The 16,151-nt window shown below is 61.5% G+C and overlaps 1 protein-coding gene across 4 annotated transcripts in view; it reads right to left on the bottom strand.

Annotated features, from left to right (window-relative positions):
- The window catches only part of ADAR (adenosine deaminase RNA specific), a 39,165-nt gene continuing 23,014 nt past the window's right edge, over positions 1–16,151 (bottom strand). For 2 of the 4 annotated variants that reach the window (XM_047839597.1, XM_047839594.1), the window contains exons 3-15: positions 15,883–16,066; positions 15,106–15,254; positions 14,471–14,615; positions 14,187–14,377; positions 6,161–6,386; positions 5,822–5,993; positions 5,584–5,677; positions 5,379–5,501; positions 4,972–5,105; positions 3,360–3,542; positions 2,964–3,076; positions 2,535–2,662; positions 1–2,398 (exon numbers count right to left, since the gene is read on the bottom strand). In XM_047839597.1, the coding sequence (XP_047695553.1) occupies positions 2,161–2,398; positions 2,535–2,662; positions 2,964–3,076; positions 3,360–3,542; positions 4,972–5,105; positions 5,379–5,501; positions 5,584–5,677; positions 5,822–5,993; positions 6,161–6,386; positions 14,187–14,377; positions 14,471–14,615; positions 15,106–15,254; positions 15,883–16,066 (2,080 nt within the window). In that variant the 3' untranslated portion in view covers positions 1–2,160. The remainder of the gene's footprint in view (positions 2,399–2,534; positions 2,663–2,963; positions 3,077–3,359; positions 3,543–4,971; positions 5,106–5,378; positions 5,502–5,583; positions 5,678–5,821; positions 5,994–6,160; positions 6,387–14,186; positions 14,378–14,470; positions 14,616–15,105; positions 15,255–15,882; positions 16,067–16,151) is intronic. The other 2 variants (XM_047839596.1, XM_047839595.1) reach the window with 2 other exon arrangements.

Genomic DNA, 16,151 nt, shown 5'->3' with positions numbered 1-16,151 from the left:
TAACAATTCAGTCTCCTTTTTTATTTCTGAGGAATGTATAACGTGAGTCACTGTTACCGAGGGACACGTAAGAGCAGAACCGCAGCCACGGCCACACCAAGCCTGAGCTTGGGCTCTTCCCACCCAGCGCCTGGGGTCACACCAGGACCCAAACCCACAGAGCCTCTCCACGTGAGTACAGGAAATAGCTTCAGCGGTGACACGTTTCGCAAGCGATAACCGGAGGGGGCACGACAGCCATGGTCCGGACGAACCAACTACAAAGATCATTTAAAAAAAAAGGAAGAGGGCGTCCTGGTTACTAAAAACAAACACCGGACAAGAAAGTAGAGCAGGGCAGGAGGGAGCTCTGCCCCGTCCAGCCCTGCGGGGGCGGGCGGGGGTGCAGGGGCGCGGTGGAGGGGGGCGGGCACGTCCCCGCACAGCAGCATCTCCGGCAGAAACCTCTTCCTACAGCAGAAACCGAAGGCGACAAGTTTGCGACGGCTCCTCTGGCCTCGGGGCGCGGGGCTGGGGTTCTGAGGGCCGCGGGCTGCCAGTTAAAGAGGAGGCAGCCGGGTCCGAGCTGGGGTCCTAAGACCCAAGGTGGAGTGGGGCCCGCAGGTTCTGAGGCGCCTCCGCCCGGGGACGGGCACCGGTTCCCTACCGGTTCCTCGGGACGCTTGGCTGTTCCACAAACACATCTTCAGTATGCTTTAAAAACTTGGGTTTTTTTTTTATTTTGGTCAGTTTTTGGTCAAAAGCACAGAGGAAACAGTAGCCACAAGAACAGAAGTGTGAAGGGGGGGGCGTATCTACCGCTGAAGAGGTGGGGGCAGACGGGGCCGCCTCGGCAGTAGTGTGGGGGTGTGGGGGGCGGGGGACAGGCTCCTCGGGGCGCTGGCGTGGAGCATTCTCGGACACACACGGCCACCACCCGGAGGGTTAGGGTTAGGGTCTGGAGGGGCAGGGCCCGGGCACAGGTCTGGAGCGCGTCCGGCTGACTCGGGCCCAGAGCTGGACTCCGGGGAGACGGAAGGCTGGGACCACGGGAGTCAACGCTGGCTGGAGGTGCGGACGGGGTCCCGCCTCACGGGGCTTTAGGACGAGCTGCTGTTTCATCTACAACTGCTGTCGAGTGCCAGCCTCTAAAGGTTCCCTGACGGGCAAGGAGACCTCAGGCCTGTGACCGGCCCTCCTGAAGCTACCTCGCAGACAAAAGCACTTGGATAAATGGAAAATTAAGTCTGACTTTTAAATCTGTGCAATTACAGGTTATCTGTAGCAGTTAAGAATCAACATTTATGACATTTTTAAAAACTCTTAATTTACCCACGACTTCGTCAAGTTTCACTGGCGTCACGGTCACGAGAAACACGCGGGCGGTACAGTGATCTGACCCAACGCGACATTGTGCCCTTGTTCTAAGTCCTGATTATCTGAGCGGGGAGGACCTGTTTCGGAGGACTTCTCCCACCAGCGGGTTGGGGTCTGTGGCCCTGCTGTCCCCTGCTGGCAGGACAAATCCCTAGGAATGCTTCAGGAGGACAGCTGCGGCCTGGCGGTCTGGCGAGGCGGGTCTGTGCCCCCTGGGTCGTCGGCGTCGCCCCACAGGGCCCTCTGCTATCGCCGGGGGACCCCCCAGGCTGCGCCAGCCCTCCCGGCCACCCCGCCCCCTGTGCCGGCTAAAGTGCAAGGCCCGAAGGTCGCTGACCCCACGGCCCCGGGACTGACGGACTCCTAGATGTCTCGCCCGCTTAAGTTCGCCTCTCACTCTCTGGGAGGAAAAGGAGAAACTCCGTGATCAGAAGGAGGGGATCGCAAAAGGGCCGCGGGGAGGGGGTGGGAGGGGCGGACAGAGTCCGCCGCTGAAGCCCCCAGCCCTGCCAGGACTCAGCTGACGGGGCCCCGGCCAAGACGGCAAGAGGTCGATGGCAAACACAGGGAGGGGCAGCGGGAGCCAAGTGGGGCTGGGCGGGCCGTGGGCGAGGACCCTCGTGCTTGCGTGGCGGGAAGAGAAGGCGCGCCTCCCCCCCGCCCCCGCAGGCAGGGCAGGGGTGGGCACCCCCCCAGAGGCCGGGCACGCGGGAACCCAGTTCCCGGTGTCCCCAGCATGCCCCCACCCCCACCCCCACGGGACAGCACAGCCCGCCTCGCGCCCACCCTGCGGCGCCAGGCCCGCTACACGGGGCAGAGGTAAAAGTTCTTCTCCTCCTGGGGCTTGCTGACCCAGTTCCCGTAACCCATGTCCCTCAGACCCTTCTTGAAGTAGTTCTTGGCCACCTCGTAGTCGCGGGCCGCCTTCTTGGCCTCCCCGTAGGAGAGTCTGAGCAGGTCCCTGCGGTACCGGAAGGAGCACAGCTTCTTAAACAGGAGGAAGATGTTCTTTTTGGAGACCCGGGACAGCTCGTTCCGCGGCCTGGAGGAACAAGAGAGCTCAGCGCTGCCCGGGGACAGAGGGGGAGGGGAGCCCGGCGGGGGAGGGACGGGGGGCAGCCGCCGAGCAGCCGCTAAGCTCTGGGGAACGCAGACGGGGCGGCCCCGCGGCTCCTCACCCGTCCACGGTGCCTCTGGTCCCATCCAGGATCTCCAGGTCGTAGCCGTCAGCCAGGCACCAGTTGACACTGGTCTCCTTCGTCTTCCCGGATTGCCTCTTGGAGTCGTACACGCTGACGCGGCCAACCTGGGATAGATCCCGGGAGCGACGGGAAAGATGGAGACTTCCAGGAGAAGGTCCTGTGGCAGGGGCTGGGGACTCCCAAGACACGGGGGGGGTGGGGGTGGGGGGCTCGGGATCCCTCCCCGTATCTAGGGTGCCCTGCTCGACTCAAACGGGCTGCAGACAAAAGCAAGCCCTCAGCATCCAAGGGGACAGAGGGACTAGCCCCCGGGACATCCCCTGCCCACAGCGGACACAGGGGTGCCACGGGCAGGCTCGCGTGGACGGGAGAAAACATCAAGGGGAAGTGGATGGGGCCACACACCTTGGGGTGGTTGACGATAAAGGGGGGCCGCAGTCCGTCCTCGAAGGCACTCCCGTCCCTGGTCACACGGCAGCAGATGGCCCGAGTCAGATGCCCTTGGCTGAACAGGTAACCTGGGTGCAAAGAGGAAACCATGCCCGTCTGTGCAGGGAGCGTGAAGAAGGTCCCGGTGGGGCCGTGAAGACAGAGGTGGCGCCCCGCACCCGCAGGCACTTCGGGCTCCGGGTGACGCTGCGGCTGGAGCCTGCTTTCCGTGAGCCACTGCGAGACCTGCCCGGTGAGCGCCTGCACTGAGCCCGCCCCCCCCCCCGCAGCCGGGTGGCCACCGGACACGGCACAGCGCAGATGCCGCGTCAGCACCCAGCCACGACGCGTGCGGCCCGACGGGACCCTTACCCAGGGTGACAGACTTGAGGTACACAGGCTGCAGGAAGTGCGTCAGCAGCGCCCCCTGCAGGCCCAGCACGTTCCAGCGCAGGATCTTGTCACTGCAGGACATGGTTCGGAGTCGCTCCCCCAGCCGAATGCCGTCCCACGTAGGCACGATGTCGCTGGATTCCACTGGGATGGTGCCTTCCCCTGTGGGGGGACCTGGGTCAGAGCCACGGGGGCCCCTGGGCCAGGCCACTCCTGCCGTGGGGCTTCCACGCCTCACGCTTGGGCCAAGGCACTGGTGGGCTCATTCTGGCCGCACCAACACCGTGCTCGGTGCTGGGAACGACGGCGAGCGAACCCAGAAGACCTCTGTGCCCCTGGAACGTGTGCGCGGGTGAGGGGGCAGGAGGGGGCAGACAGACAGCAGCGGGTGAGGGGCAGAAGGGGACACACGGACAGCAAGCGAGCAAACGCTCCACACACACACAAACTCTGAACGGCGACAGGGCCCGGAGGCTGGGAGGATGGCGCGGCCGCCCGGGACGGACTTGCAGGCAAAGCAAGAGACGTGGAGAAGCCACGGCTGAATGACGGTTTCAGACACAGAGAACAGCACAAGCAAAGGCCCTGAGGCAGCAAGAGGTTTGGTCGTCCAGGGTGCTGACGAAGAGCCAGTGGGCCCGAGCCCTCGGCGGGTGCGCAGGTTTGGCTTTTATGTGCGGTGCACTGGGAAGCCGCCACGGGGCGCTGCTGCTGTGTTTACACCCAACGTGGGGCTCGAACTCGTGACCCCGAGATTATGAGTCACGTGCTCTTCCGACTGAGTCTGCCAGGCGCCCCTCGCTTTCGTTGTAACAGCTTTGCTGAGATAGAACTCACCCACATAAAGCACACGGCTCTGTGGTTTTTACTGCGTTCGCAGAGGCGTGCGACCCTCACCCCAGTCAGAACTGTCACGGCCCTCGGGAGAAACCCGGCGGGCCGGCCCCTCCCACCCCAGGCCCCAGGCGACGCTGGTCCACCCTCTGTCTCCACAGAGTCGCCCCCTTTGTACTCTGGACGCGTCGTATAAACGGAGCCACGGGGCACGTGACCCTTCCACTTCGCGTGTCCTCAGGGTCCAGCGAGGTGCCGGCACCGCCCCCTGTCGCGGCACCACGTGGACAGAGCCACTTTGTTCACCAGCGGGCAGACCCTGGGGCGGCTCCCACCTTCTGGGGACACGGCCAGGGGCCAGCTGCTGGGTCCCGGGTCCCGGGCAGGGAGGTGACCCGGCCTGAGGGCGTGGGGGCAGCCGTGAGGGGACAGCCCAGGGCGCGTGCGCTTCGTTTCCCGTCCCTCCTGTTTTCCCCGCCCTCCCCGTGGCGGCAAGATCACCTCCCGGGAACCTGTGTTTCTGGCCAGGCTGTCCCCTGAGCTCCGGGTGGGCCCTCGGGCTCCCACATGACCCCCAGACTCAGAGCGGAGCCCCGCCCCCCCTGCGGTCCACGCCTGTCCCCGGGCCCCCCGCGCGGCAAAGCAGCCCTCGAGCTCTGGCAACAGACGCCGAGAACGTGGCAGCCGTGCCTTGTCCCGGCGGTGGGCCCGGGCTCGGCAGTCTTCCTGTCCCCACAGGGGGACAGGTGCCACTCACCGTTCTCCACCTTGGTGCGCAGCTTGCCCTGTTTGGGGTTCTCGAAGACGGGGTAGTGGCGGGACTCGGTGCTCTCCACGGCACGGTCGCTGCAGGACTTGTCGAAGAGGGCGCCGTCCCCACACGGGGCCGTGCTGCGGGGAGGGGGCGGCCGTCAGGGCCTGTGCCGTGGCCCCGTCCAGAGCCCAGGGGCTCGGGAGGCGCGGGACGTGGAGGCGGCGAGGGGCTTCCCCTGCAGCCCCGGGAGGGGGCGGCCGGGCACGTGGGCCACGCTGCGTCCACACGCCCCCAAGCGCAGGCCTCACCTCCGGGCCAGGACGCCCCCGGGAACCGACCGTGGAGCCTGGCGGGGCTTTGGGCGGGGACCGCGCGCGCCTGGCGTCCAGGTGGATACGGGGACCACACACCTGATGTACAGGTGGAAGGACACGGTCTTCTTGATCTGGAGCTTCTCGCCTCCCTTCGCGGGCTCGAAGATGCTGTCCTTCGCGGTCTGCGGGTTGTACTTCATCAGCTCGCTGTAGAGGAACCTGCGGGGACGGCGCCGTGAGGACGGCCGCCCTGGTGCAAAGGGCGGGGGCCCGAGTCGCGGAGGGACGGACGGAGGCTCACCTGATGAAGCCTCGCCGGGAGATGATCTCCGCGTGGCAGTCGTTGACCGTCTCCCCCTTCAGGCTGAGAGAGTCGCCCTTCACGCAGCGGTTCCCTGCAAGCAGGGGCGGGGGGGGGGGGAAGGTGACCTCTCCGCAGGGCACGGCCAGCCTCCCGCGCTCGTCCCCCCGTCCGCGTGGACCGCAGCCACTAAGAACCGCACGGCAGTCCGCTCCCGCCGCCGGGGGGCCCCACCGACCTGTCCCCAGGCTGACCACGACCCCCAGGTCGTCCGAGGCCTTCTTCATGATGACGGCGGCCAGGATCTTACGGCCGAGCAGGGAGGGCTGGAAGCTGTTGGTGAGGGCGTTGAAACAGCGGTGGCTGAGCATGGCTATCTGGTCGTGGAAGGTGCTGCCCGTCAGGGGGAGCTGTGGGCACAAGGCTGCGTCAGGCCCGCGGCGCGCCCGCCCCCCCGCCCGCCCGTGCTGTCCCCGCTGTGCGTGCTACTGAGGCGCGGAGTAAAGCCCAGGAGTGCGTCACAGGACAGCAAGGTAAGACCCCAAGAGAAGATGGCAGCAAGAGTAGACGTCTTAACTGTCTTTGGCTGTGCTTCTGGGGACCTCGAGAGGAGGAGCATAGTTCTTCTGAGAGTGGCCCCTGTCACTGGGGTTACCTCTGTGAAACCCATGCGCTCGGCCTTCTCGTCCTCCCCAATCAGGACGCGGAGCGCCGCATCGGCCGCCTCCTGCTTGCCTTGCTTCTTGCTGTGGGCGCACACGGCCGGGAACCAGCGACCCCCGACTTTGGCCTGGTACACGAACCTTCGGGACGAGAAGCAGGATAAAGACACGCGCCCGGCCGCGACCGCGTCGCCGCGAGGGGCCCGCGTGAGGCGCGGGGCACCGGGGACTCACAACGTCACGTCCACCAGATCCAGAGGTCGCCCGGACTGTTACTTACTGGTTTTGTCTACGCCGACTCTTCTTCGGTGTAGACGCATTTATAAGGGAGACTTCGTATACACGGAAAACCGGGCTCGCTTGTCACGAACCCAAAGTGGCCCCAGAACTGGATGACAACATCATGTCATCAAATCTGAGGGGATGCGGCTGCCCGCGAGGGCTCTGGGCCCGCATCACAAAGTTCAGCAGGTCGGGGACGGGGCGTAAGGAAACACGGCAGGGGTACTTTTGTCCAGAACTTAGGCAGAAACGGCAGCGGCGCTCTCCCTCGAGGTTTAAGACTCTACTTCGGAGCACCTGATTCCATTTCCTGATTTCCCGGTCGGCCCAAGAGGACCCGGAGCTTGGCGTGGCCGGACGTGGAGACGTGCCTTAGGCAAGGGGCTCGGCTCTCACGAGGGGGCCCTGGGAGGGGCCCGCCTGGGCACGTGAGCCGGTCGGCCGGCCGTCCAGGCAGGGGCGGGAGAGCGTGACGGGGCGTCTCCCGCCAGGGTGTCAAGAATCCTAGCTTCAGCCCCGTCCTAAACTGCTCAGGCGGGAAACAGAGCCGGTCCCCTTACGCTCAGTCACGCCGAGCGGCCTGTCCGGTGCAGGGGACGCCCTGACTCCTTCCTCCACCACCCGGGGCGTGCGGGTCGGGGGGGGGGGGGGAGAGCAGGAGGAGGACAGGGACATGGCGTGACAGATGCCAGAAAGCTGCGGGGGCCAAACCGGGCCTCTGAGAGACTCCGCAGAATCTCACGCCTGTTCCGCGTGCTTGAAAAGTATGAATTCTTACGCACGAAGACAGAGACGCGTGCAGGACCTCAGACAGCTGCAGCCCACAGCCATCAAGTGAGCATCGCGGTAAAGCGAGTCAGAATACATTTTCTGGTTTCCCAGTGCGCGTGGAAGTACGTTGGCGCCATACTGCAGTCTCTTAGCGTGCCAGCGCTGGGTCTAAAACCCCCACACGTACCGTAACTAAAACATACTTTATTCCGAAAGAACGCTAACCATCACCTGAGCTGCCAGCGACTGGCGATCACGGGTCACAGATCACCAAACGTAGTGACGCAAAGGCTTAGATACCGTGACCATCACCACAACGTGGCGCAGAGACAGGAAGTGAGCGGAACAGCTGGAGAAACGGCGCCGACAGACGCACCCGACGCAGGTTCCCGCAGACCTGCCGTGTGCAGCACCCGGTCCGTGGGAGCGCCAACGGGGTGTGCCTGTCCCGTCAGGGCCTGTATGTTGGGACACGGGGACCTGTCGCTTGAAAGCTACACACAGAAGCCACCGGCCATGGTCCGAGCGCTCCGTAAGCACGGGTCTGGGGGGAGGGGGGCGGCGGGCAGGGGGGACGCGTGCAGCCGGGGGGCCCGCCGGGAGGCTGGTGAGACGCAGGGCCGAGGGCGGGAGGTGGTGAGCGGCACAGGGAGGGCGGAGGGGCGTCCTGCACAGTGCAATGCGGGTAGGGGGGTGCCCGTCACAGGACCGCGGCTAGTACCAAACGCAGCGAGCTCCCCTCCCAGCGCCGACCTGGGCCGAGTTCGCTCCCTCCCGAAGCGCCGTCCTCCTCTTAGGCAGCCTGAGGCCACCGCGCGGGCGCCTCTCCCTACTGAGTCGGGCCGCCGAGCAGACCCTCAACCCATCACACAACCTGAGCTCTTGGTGACACGCACGAGATAGGAGACCTCACACTTGTCCCTATCAAGGATCCCTGGTTCGTATCTGGCGCCCGGCCACACAAATACAAATGTGGCCCCTCAACGTTCCTGAATGAACGAACAAAGCTGGGAGAGCAGGAGGCCACCGACTGGTTTCGGCGCTGGAGGCGGGAGGAGGTTTGCGCCGAACCATATGCACAACACACGGGCCGAGGGACGGTCTGCTTGAAGGACGTGCAGGGGAGGGAAGCTGGCCTGCCCCTAGGGCTGTGGAGCAGAGGGCGGGCAGTGGGGTCACCGACTGACACGGGAAGGACCAGGGGAAACGGCCACGGGGCGACACCCAAGAGCTCTCCTCTGGGCAGGTGGGACCAGAGGGTCAGGCGGAAGCGACAGGAGACGGGACACGGCGGTCCAGAGCTCTGGGAAGGTCTGTGTTTGGCGGGCACATTCGGTGGTTTCCAAGGAGGCCAGGGAGGAGGCAAAACAGAGGGCACAACGTGTCACTCCGACAGCAGGGCAGGTACTGCGGCCCCAGCCCCTCGCCCCTCCCCAAGTGCGTGGGCGCTGCTGTGGCCGGGGGTCTGCCGCGCGCTCCGTGTGGGTCACAGCAATTTCTGAAATTCTGCGTGAGTCACTCAAAGTCCTGGGGGGGGTTCTGTGCAAGGAGAAGACGAGAGGCCAGAACGCAGGCACGAAGAACGAGGCTGAAGCCGGGGAGGGCGGCTGGGCGCAAAGGGCAGGCGGAGGCCAGGAGCGCAACGGCCTCTCCCCGTTCCTCCCGCCCTGTTCTTACCTAGTCAAGTAAAAAAGGATGGACTAGGGCAAGAGCTACAAGGAGTTCACGTAAGAGGAAACACAAGTAACACGTAGATATGAAGACATCGACAACGTTACTTATTATTAAAAGAAAACTTAAAGTAAGATGCCATTTTTGTGAGCTCTTCTCCTTTAAGGACCTTTTAAAATTGAATAGTTGGGTACCCCACAAAAATTCAAACAGTTAAGAATATATCATGAAAGTCGGGGCGCCTGGGTGGCTCCGTCGACTGGGCGTTCGACTTCAGCTCAGGTCGTGATCTCACAGCTTGTGAGTTCGAGCCCCATGTCAGGCTCTGTGCTGTGACAGCCCGGAGCCCGGAGCCTGCTTTGGAGTCTGTGTCCCCCCCCCCCCCCCCCCCCCCCGTCTCTGCCCCTCCCCTGCGCGAGCTCTGTCTCTCTCTGTCTCTGTGTCTCTCTCTCTTGGAAATAAGACATTAAAAAATTAAAGAAAGAAAAGAACATACAGCGAAAGTCAGGTATCTCTCATTCCGCAGAAGCAAACGCCGCCAGTATCTCATCCCGCGAGAAGGGACCCTAGGTGGCCGTCCGCAAGCTCGCGCTCACATCCCTCCCTCCTGCACCCCGGACGGCCCACCCGCACGGGCGGACTCTGGCTCAGGGTTGCGAGGTGCTCCGTGGTGCGGGTACACCTCAGTTTCCTTCACTGGCCTGCGGAGGACACGGGCACAGACCGCCTGTCCCCGTCCCTCGCGGGTGTGGACTCCCAGGGGCGGCCCCACCTCGCCGTTAACTACCGCACGCTGAGACGCACCACGGACGCCACGGGGTCGCCAACCGTGTGTATGTGTATTTACAGGGGGAGTCGAGCACCTTCTGTTGGTACTTCCTGATGCTCTTCTGGGGACAGTTCACCGTCTTTGGTTTCCTATTAGACTGGAAAAGAATCCCTCATTTTTAAAATTTTTTTTACATTGATTTATTTTTGAGAAACAGAGTGAGACCAAGCGTGAGCGGGGGAGGGGCAGAGAGAGGAGGAGGCACAGAATCTGAAGCAGGTTCCAGGCTCTGAGCAAGCGGTCGGCGCAGAGCCTGACGCGGGGCTCGAACTCACAAAGCGTGAGATCACGACCTGAGCCGAAGTCGGACGCTCAACCGACTGAGCCGCCCAGGCGCCCCAAGAATCCCTCATTTTTAAAGAAATTGGCCTGAGTGTTTTTCCCTCAGGGGATCCTTTTAAGAAACACCACTTGTCCTGATAGCCCGTCTCCATCTTTTCCCTCTGGGACTTCATCTGCTGTGACTTGTTGGAGAGGCTTTGCCAGTCCAAGATGCTCGAACAGAAATCCACACCTTCATCTGGTGCTTTTAGGATTTTACCTATTTCTCCGTGAATACACATTATACACGTATACGTATTATGGACGTTTTAAGATTTTATCTTTAAGCCCTCTCTACACCCAACGTGGGGCCCCAACTCACAGCCCCAAGATCAAGAGTCACATGCTCCAGCGACTGAGCCGGCCGGGCGCCCCGATTTCCTATTTCAGTCCCGGACACGGCAATTCGATGTGACCGAGGACACGGACACCGGGGGTGAGACGTGGTGGGCAGCCTTCTCCCTGCAGCCCAGTCACTCCCGTCCCCCCGACCTGCAGCCCTGTGTCCACCACAGAGCCCGTCTGCGTCCACCTGCCGTGCGACCCGCCTTCCCCGCTCACAGGCCAACGCGCCACCGGGCACGGGGGGTTCCTCCCGCTCTCCATCTCCTAGCTCTTCCCCCACGTGGGTTTTTCATATAAAACGGGAATCACGTTTTCCAGGTGGAAAATCGATTCTACCAGTGTTCTATTGGGATCGCGTTAAATGTAAGTAATCTGGGGGCAGCTGCTCTCGTCACGTGGGACTTTCTACCTAATCAGAGTCTCGGAGCCCGTGTGTTTCCCGCTCAGAACGCGCCAAGGTCTTTTATGCGTTTAGCGCCTGCTGCAGACAGGCTTTCTTCCACTACGACTTCGAACGGCCTGTTGCTGCAGAGAAGCTCTTGATGTTTCCAGGTGATTTTCCGCTGTCCTGCTCTCCTGAATTCCCGTTTCTGTCCCGAATACTTCAGCGATGCGATCACATCACCTGCGAACCCTCACCTCCTACCTCCCTCTCTTCATCCTTCTCCGTCTTAACGGATGGCATTAGCTTGTGATGCCGGAGCACCACGGAGTAATGAGGACGCGACGCCCACGTGTCCCCTGACTTTACTGGGAGCAGCTCCAGGTTCGACGTGAAGGAGGCTGCGGGCTGCTGACTTCACACTTACTCTGTCACGCTAAGGAAGCACTCGACAGTTTGTGCTTTATCAACAGCTTGGCTTTTTAGATGGAACGGACGCTGAATTTTAACTAAATGCCCTTTTGGAATCTCTGGAGATGACCTGTGGGTTTTCTCCTTCCATCTACTGGTAACGGTAACGATAACAATAAATATCTTAACACAGGCTGATCTTTGTGCCGCATTGAGTTCACTGCTCGCGTTTTACAACAGCAAAGAGAAGCATTTTGATACACATGTTTCCAAAGTCCGTGTCAAGCCACTCCCCCGCTAGGACAGACCCACACGAGTGCCTGTTCCCATTAACCAAAAGAAATCCCAAGAGGACTTTTGCTTTTATGCAGAAAGGCAGAGCGGCGTTCCGCGTGGCAGGGGCAGCGTGCCCGCACCCCCGCCCTCGCGGCTCAGATCCAGCCTCGGTAGCTCCAAAGCGGGTCTGAGCGCCCGTGCTTTATCTGGATGTATTCTGTGCATCTGTTAGCAAGATGCGTCCTAAGGAATCAGAAATGCCTGAGAGAGGGGACTTCTTGGGGTCTGGGAACGCTAAAAAAATCTGCATTTACTTAAATGAATGGCAAATGCTTTTTGCCTTACGCCACTTGGCTCTGGAAAGACTTCTCAGGAACGGTTTACTCCCGGGGAAGCCCGTGATTCTGTACTGGTCACGGCGAAGAGGGAAGGACTGTTCTGTACTTACTGCTGCCAGAGCATAAGCATCGTCTCCTTGGAGGAAAACACAGCGATACGTATCAAAATTTCGAGCGCACGGAAGTTATTCACTGCAGCGCTCTCTATAGCGGCAAAGTTTGGAGACAATATTCCTACTGGTGCCCAGGGGGCTGGCGAGATGGGGGGTGAGCCCGAGCCCTGGGCACCGCAGGGACGCCTCTGGACACAGAACGGGACGGGAGACGGAAAACTCCACGGTTACACTGTCGTGTGGAAGCAGCAGGCTAGACGCCAAAGCGCGTCTGCGCTTCTGCGAGACACAAGGGACACGCGGCAGCTCGGCTCGCGTCGTCACGCAGATGCTCTGGAAGGACGCGTGGTATAAAGTGATGACACGCCGGGGTGTGGTGTGTTGGGGAGGCGGGCGCGGGGCCAAGGGGAGCAGTCAGGACGAGGCTGTTGGGTCTCATTGTGAGTAGTCTATCACCTACACGGAAACCCAAACCCTTCGAAACCGTGTGTGACTTCTAGCCCAGAAACCCCCTCCTGAAAACGGACGGCACAGACACACAGCACCAAGACTGCCTCTAGGAGCAAGAGCGAGTCCGACCCCGTCGTCACTGAAGTCGGTGAGCTCAGTGACACAAAGTGAGGGCTTCAACATCGACAGCAACGTTCTCTTTCTTAAGCCAGGTGCTAGGTGTCCCCTACCAGGTGTCCCCCAGGTGGGGGGGTGTCCATTTTCGGAAAAGACCTTTTATATCTCTTACCCGATAAAACAACTGTGAAACCATAAGCATCTATTCAAGGAAGCTGTGGGTGGCGCCAGTCGATGGAGCACGCGGCTCTTGATCTCAGGGTCGTGAGTTCGAGCCCCACACTGGGCTCAGAGATTATGTTAAAAAAAAAAAAGATTGGGGCGCCTGGGTGGCTCAGTCAGTTAAGCGTCCGACTTCAGCCTAGGTCACGATCTCACGATTCATGAGCTTGAGCCCCGCGCTGGGCTCTGTGCTGACAGCTCGGAGCCTGGAGACTGCTTCCAGATTCTGTGTCTCCCTCTTTCTCTCTCTGCCCCTCCCCTGCTCATACCCCGTCTCTGTCTCTCAAAAATAAATAAATGTTTAAAAAAAAAAAAAAGATTTAGGGGCTCCTGGGTGGCTCAGCCAGTTAAGCACCTGATCTTTGGTTCTGGATCAGGTCATGATCTCATGGTTTGTGGAACTGAGCCCTGCATGGGGCTCCAAGGATTCTCTGTCCCTCTCTCTCTGCCCCTCTCCCGACAAATAAATTTTTAAAAGATGTAGAAAAAATACAGAAATATGTAGCTGCGGAAAAGAGTCTGATAGATGTGTGTACCTGAGCTATATATGACCTCTAAGACACGCTGGTAAGTTAAGGAGCCAGCGTAGAACAGAAGATATAACTTACGCCTATTTTTGTTCAAAAAGCAGAATGAGGGGCACCTGGGGGGCTCAGCTCGTTAAGCGTCCAACTCTTGCTCTCGGCTCTGGTCGTGATCTCACGGTTCTGAGATCGAGCCCCGTGTAGGGTTCTGCATTGAGCCTGGAGCCTGCTTAGGATTCTTCCCCTCTCTCTGCACCTCCCCCTGACCTCTCTCTCTCTCTCTCCTCACCCTCTCTCAAAATAAGTAAATAAACTTACCAAAAAAAAAGCAAAATGGAAAGAAGACGCACTAGTACAAGCATGGAAGTTTCTAGAAGTATTGTGGAAACTGGTAACGAGTCAGAAGGAAACCAGCAGAGAAAGGAGCCTTTCCCCCGCATACTCCTTCAACTGCCGGAATGATTTTTTGCACGTTCCTTTAAAACTTGAAACCAGGGGCGCCTGGCTGGCTCGGTCGGTTAAGGGTCCAACTTCGGTTCAGGTCATAATCCCGTGGTTTATTGGTTCCAGCCCTGCACTGGGTTCTGTGCTGACAGCTCAGAGCCTGGAGCCTGTTTCATATCCCGTGTCCCCCTCTCTCTGACCCTCCCCGGCTCACACTCTGTCTCTCTCTCTCAAAAATAAATAGACGTTAAAAAAAAATTAAAACTTGAAATCAGTTAAAAGCAAGAGGAGCCTGCTCACGCGAACCCTCTGGGCGGCCCCCGAGCGTCTTGCAGGTGGCCACGCAGACAGGACGGGAACCCCCCCCCCCCCCCGACCACCACCCCGGCCACTGCAGCCTGCACGGCCCTCCTCCCCGAGGCCACGGCGGGGCCGGCACACTCACTTGGGCTCGTGCGGGGGGCCGGACTGGTCGACCAGCTTGAACTCGGCCGCGAAGCCGTGGGAGCGGGCGTACTCCAGCAGGCCGCCCACGGGGTTGGTGTTCAGGTATCTGACGAGCTCGCCCACCCTCCTGACCTTGCTGGGCATCCCGGACTCCAGGTTCTCAAACGATTCCACGCTGGCGCCTCCGGGCTGAAGGAGAAGCGGCCACGCAAAGAGGAGCCGTAAGCGCCGGTGGAAAGCTGAGGGGCGACCCCGAGCCCCTGGGCGGCGACGGCGGCCCACCTGTGTGTCGGAAGGCGCCGAGCTGGTGGCCTCCCCGTGCAGGGCCTTCATGGCCTCCTCTGCGGCCATCTGCTTCGCCGCCTTCTTGCTGGGGGCACTCGCGGTGGGGAAGGTGTGGGCTCCCATAGCGACGCAGTACTGGAACCTGGCGGGAGGGGTGGAAACGGCGCTGACGGGACGCGGCCCGGCCCCCGCCGCGGCGACCTCTCGGGGGCCGGCGAGCCCTCACACACGTCGCCTCTGTGCCTCGGCCCCCGCGGCCCCGCCCCCCGCCCCCTCGGCCTGGCTGACCCCCGTGCCACGCGTGGGCCTCAAGCCAGGTGCACCTCCTCCAGGGACCCTCCTCTCGAGCGTGTCGTGCGGGGCCGCAGGCACGCGGGTGGCACCTCTCGGAGACGCACCGCCAGTACCCTCCGAGCCGAGGGTCTCCCTACTGCCCGGTCCCCGCTTTGCCCCGAGTCCCCCCCATCCCAGACTGTCTGCTCCACAGCTGCAACCCTGCCCTCGAGGGCCCCGTCTGGCACAGCGAGGACAGGTGCGCCCGCTCAGTGAGACAGTCTGCCGTCCCTCAGGAGGCCAGCAGGGGGCTCCCTCTGGAGGAAGCCTCGGCAGAGACACAGGACACCGCGATGTACTTGGGGTCGTGGGCAGGGCCTTCTCTGGACAGGAGGCGGAATTCACAGGAGCTCCCCAGCTTGTGCACGCACTCTAGCAAGGTCGTGACGGGGTTCTTCCCGGAGAAGAAGGGCGTTGCCGACGTGGCGCTGGGCTGGGACTCCGTGGTCTGGAGAGAACGAGACAAGAAAACACCTGAGAAACCACTGGCTTGTCCATCGTGGTGCAGGGAACGGGTCGGCCACAGGGTGGGGGGCTGACCTCCAAAGGAAGGGGGTTCGGGGGTTCTGGGCCTGCGCCACAGGGAAGGGGGAGTTCTTTAAACGTCCCGGGTCTCAGGGGCGCCTGGGTGGCTCAGTAGGGTAACCGTCTGACTTTGGCTCAGGTCATGATCTCACGGTTCGTGAGTTCGGGCCCCGCGTCGGGCTCTGTGCTGACAGCTCAGGGCCTGGAACCTGCTTCGAATTCTGTGTCTCCCTCCCCTCAGCTCCTCCCCTGCTCACACCCGGTCTCTCTCTCAAAAATAAATAAAGATTAAACGTTCCGGGTCTCATTTCTTATCTGCCAAGAATGGGGCTTGGCCTCGGTCGTCTTTAAGGTCCCTTTCCAGTCTGGAGGTCTGTAACTCCAGGTAGGCCGGGGACGTGGGCAGGCAGGGGGGCTGGGCCTGAGGGGAGGAGGCACGGGGAGGTGTGGTGGGGGCAGGAGAGGGCACGGACCCATTATTTGCGTTGAGGCGGCGTGCAGAGGCAGGTTAAGATGTGGGTATGCTGGTGATGTGGGGACAGGACGCCTACCTTCTCCGACCCCTTCTCTACGGAGCAGTCATAGGGCTCTTCTGCCCGCCCGCTGTCCCGGGCTTTAGCCTCCTCGAGCAGGATGGTCATGGCTTTGAGGGCTGCGTCCTGCTTGGCCACCTTCTTGCTGCCAGCTTCTGCTGGGGGAAACTCTCGGCCACCAATGATGACTTGGAATTTAAATCTTGATGGAAAGTGAGACGTGTGAGTGCTGGCCCGGCCGTCCCTGCCGCCCTCTCCACAGGGCCCAGGACCCTGAAGCCTCTGCC

This window comes from Prionailurus viverrinus, chromosome F1 (genome assembly GCF_022837055.1).
Source record: "Prionailurus viverrinus isolate Anna chromosome F1, UM_Priviv_1.0, whole genome shotgun sequence".
Classification (NCBI taxonomy): domain Eukaryota; kingdom Metazoa; phylum Chordata; class Mammalia; order Carnivora; family Felidae; genus Prionailurus; species Prionailurus viverrinus.
Note: the sequence above shows the minus strand (reverse complement) of the source record. Positions and strands in the feature narration are given on the sequence as shown.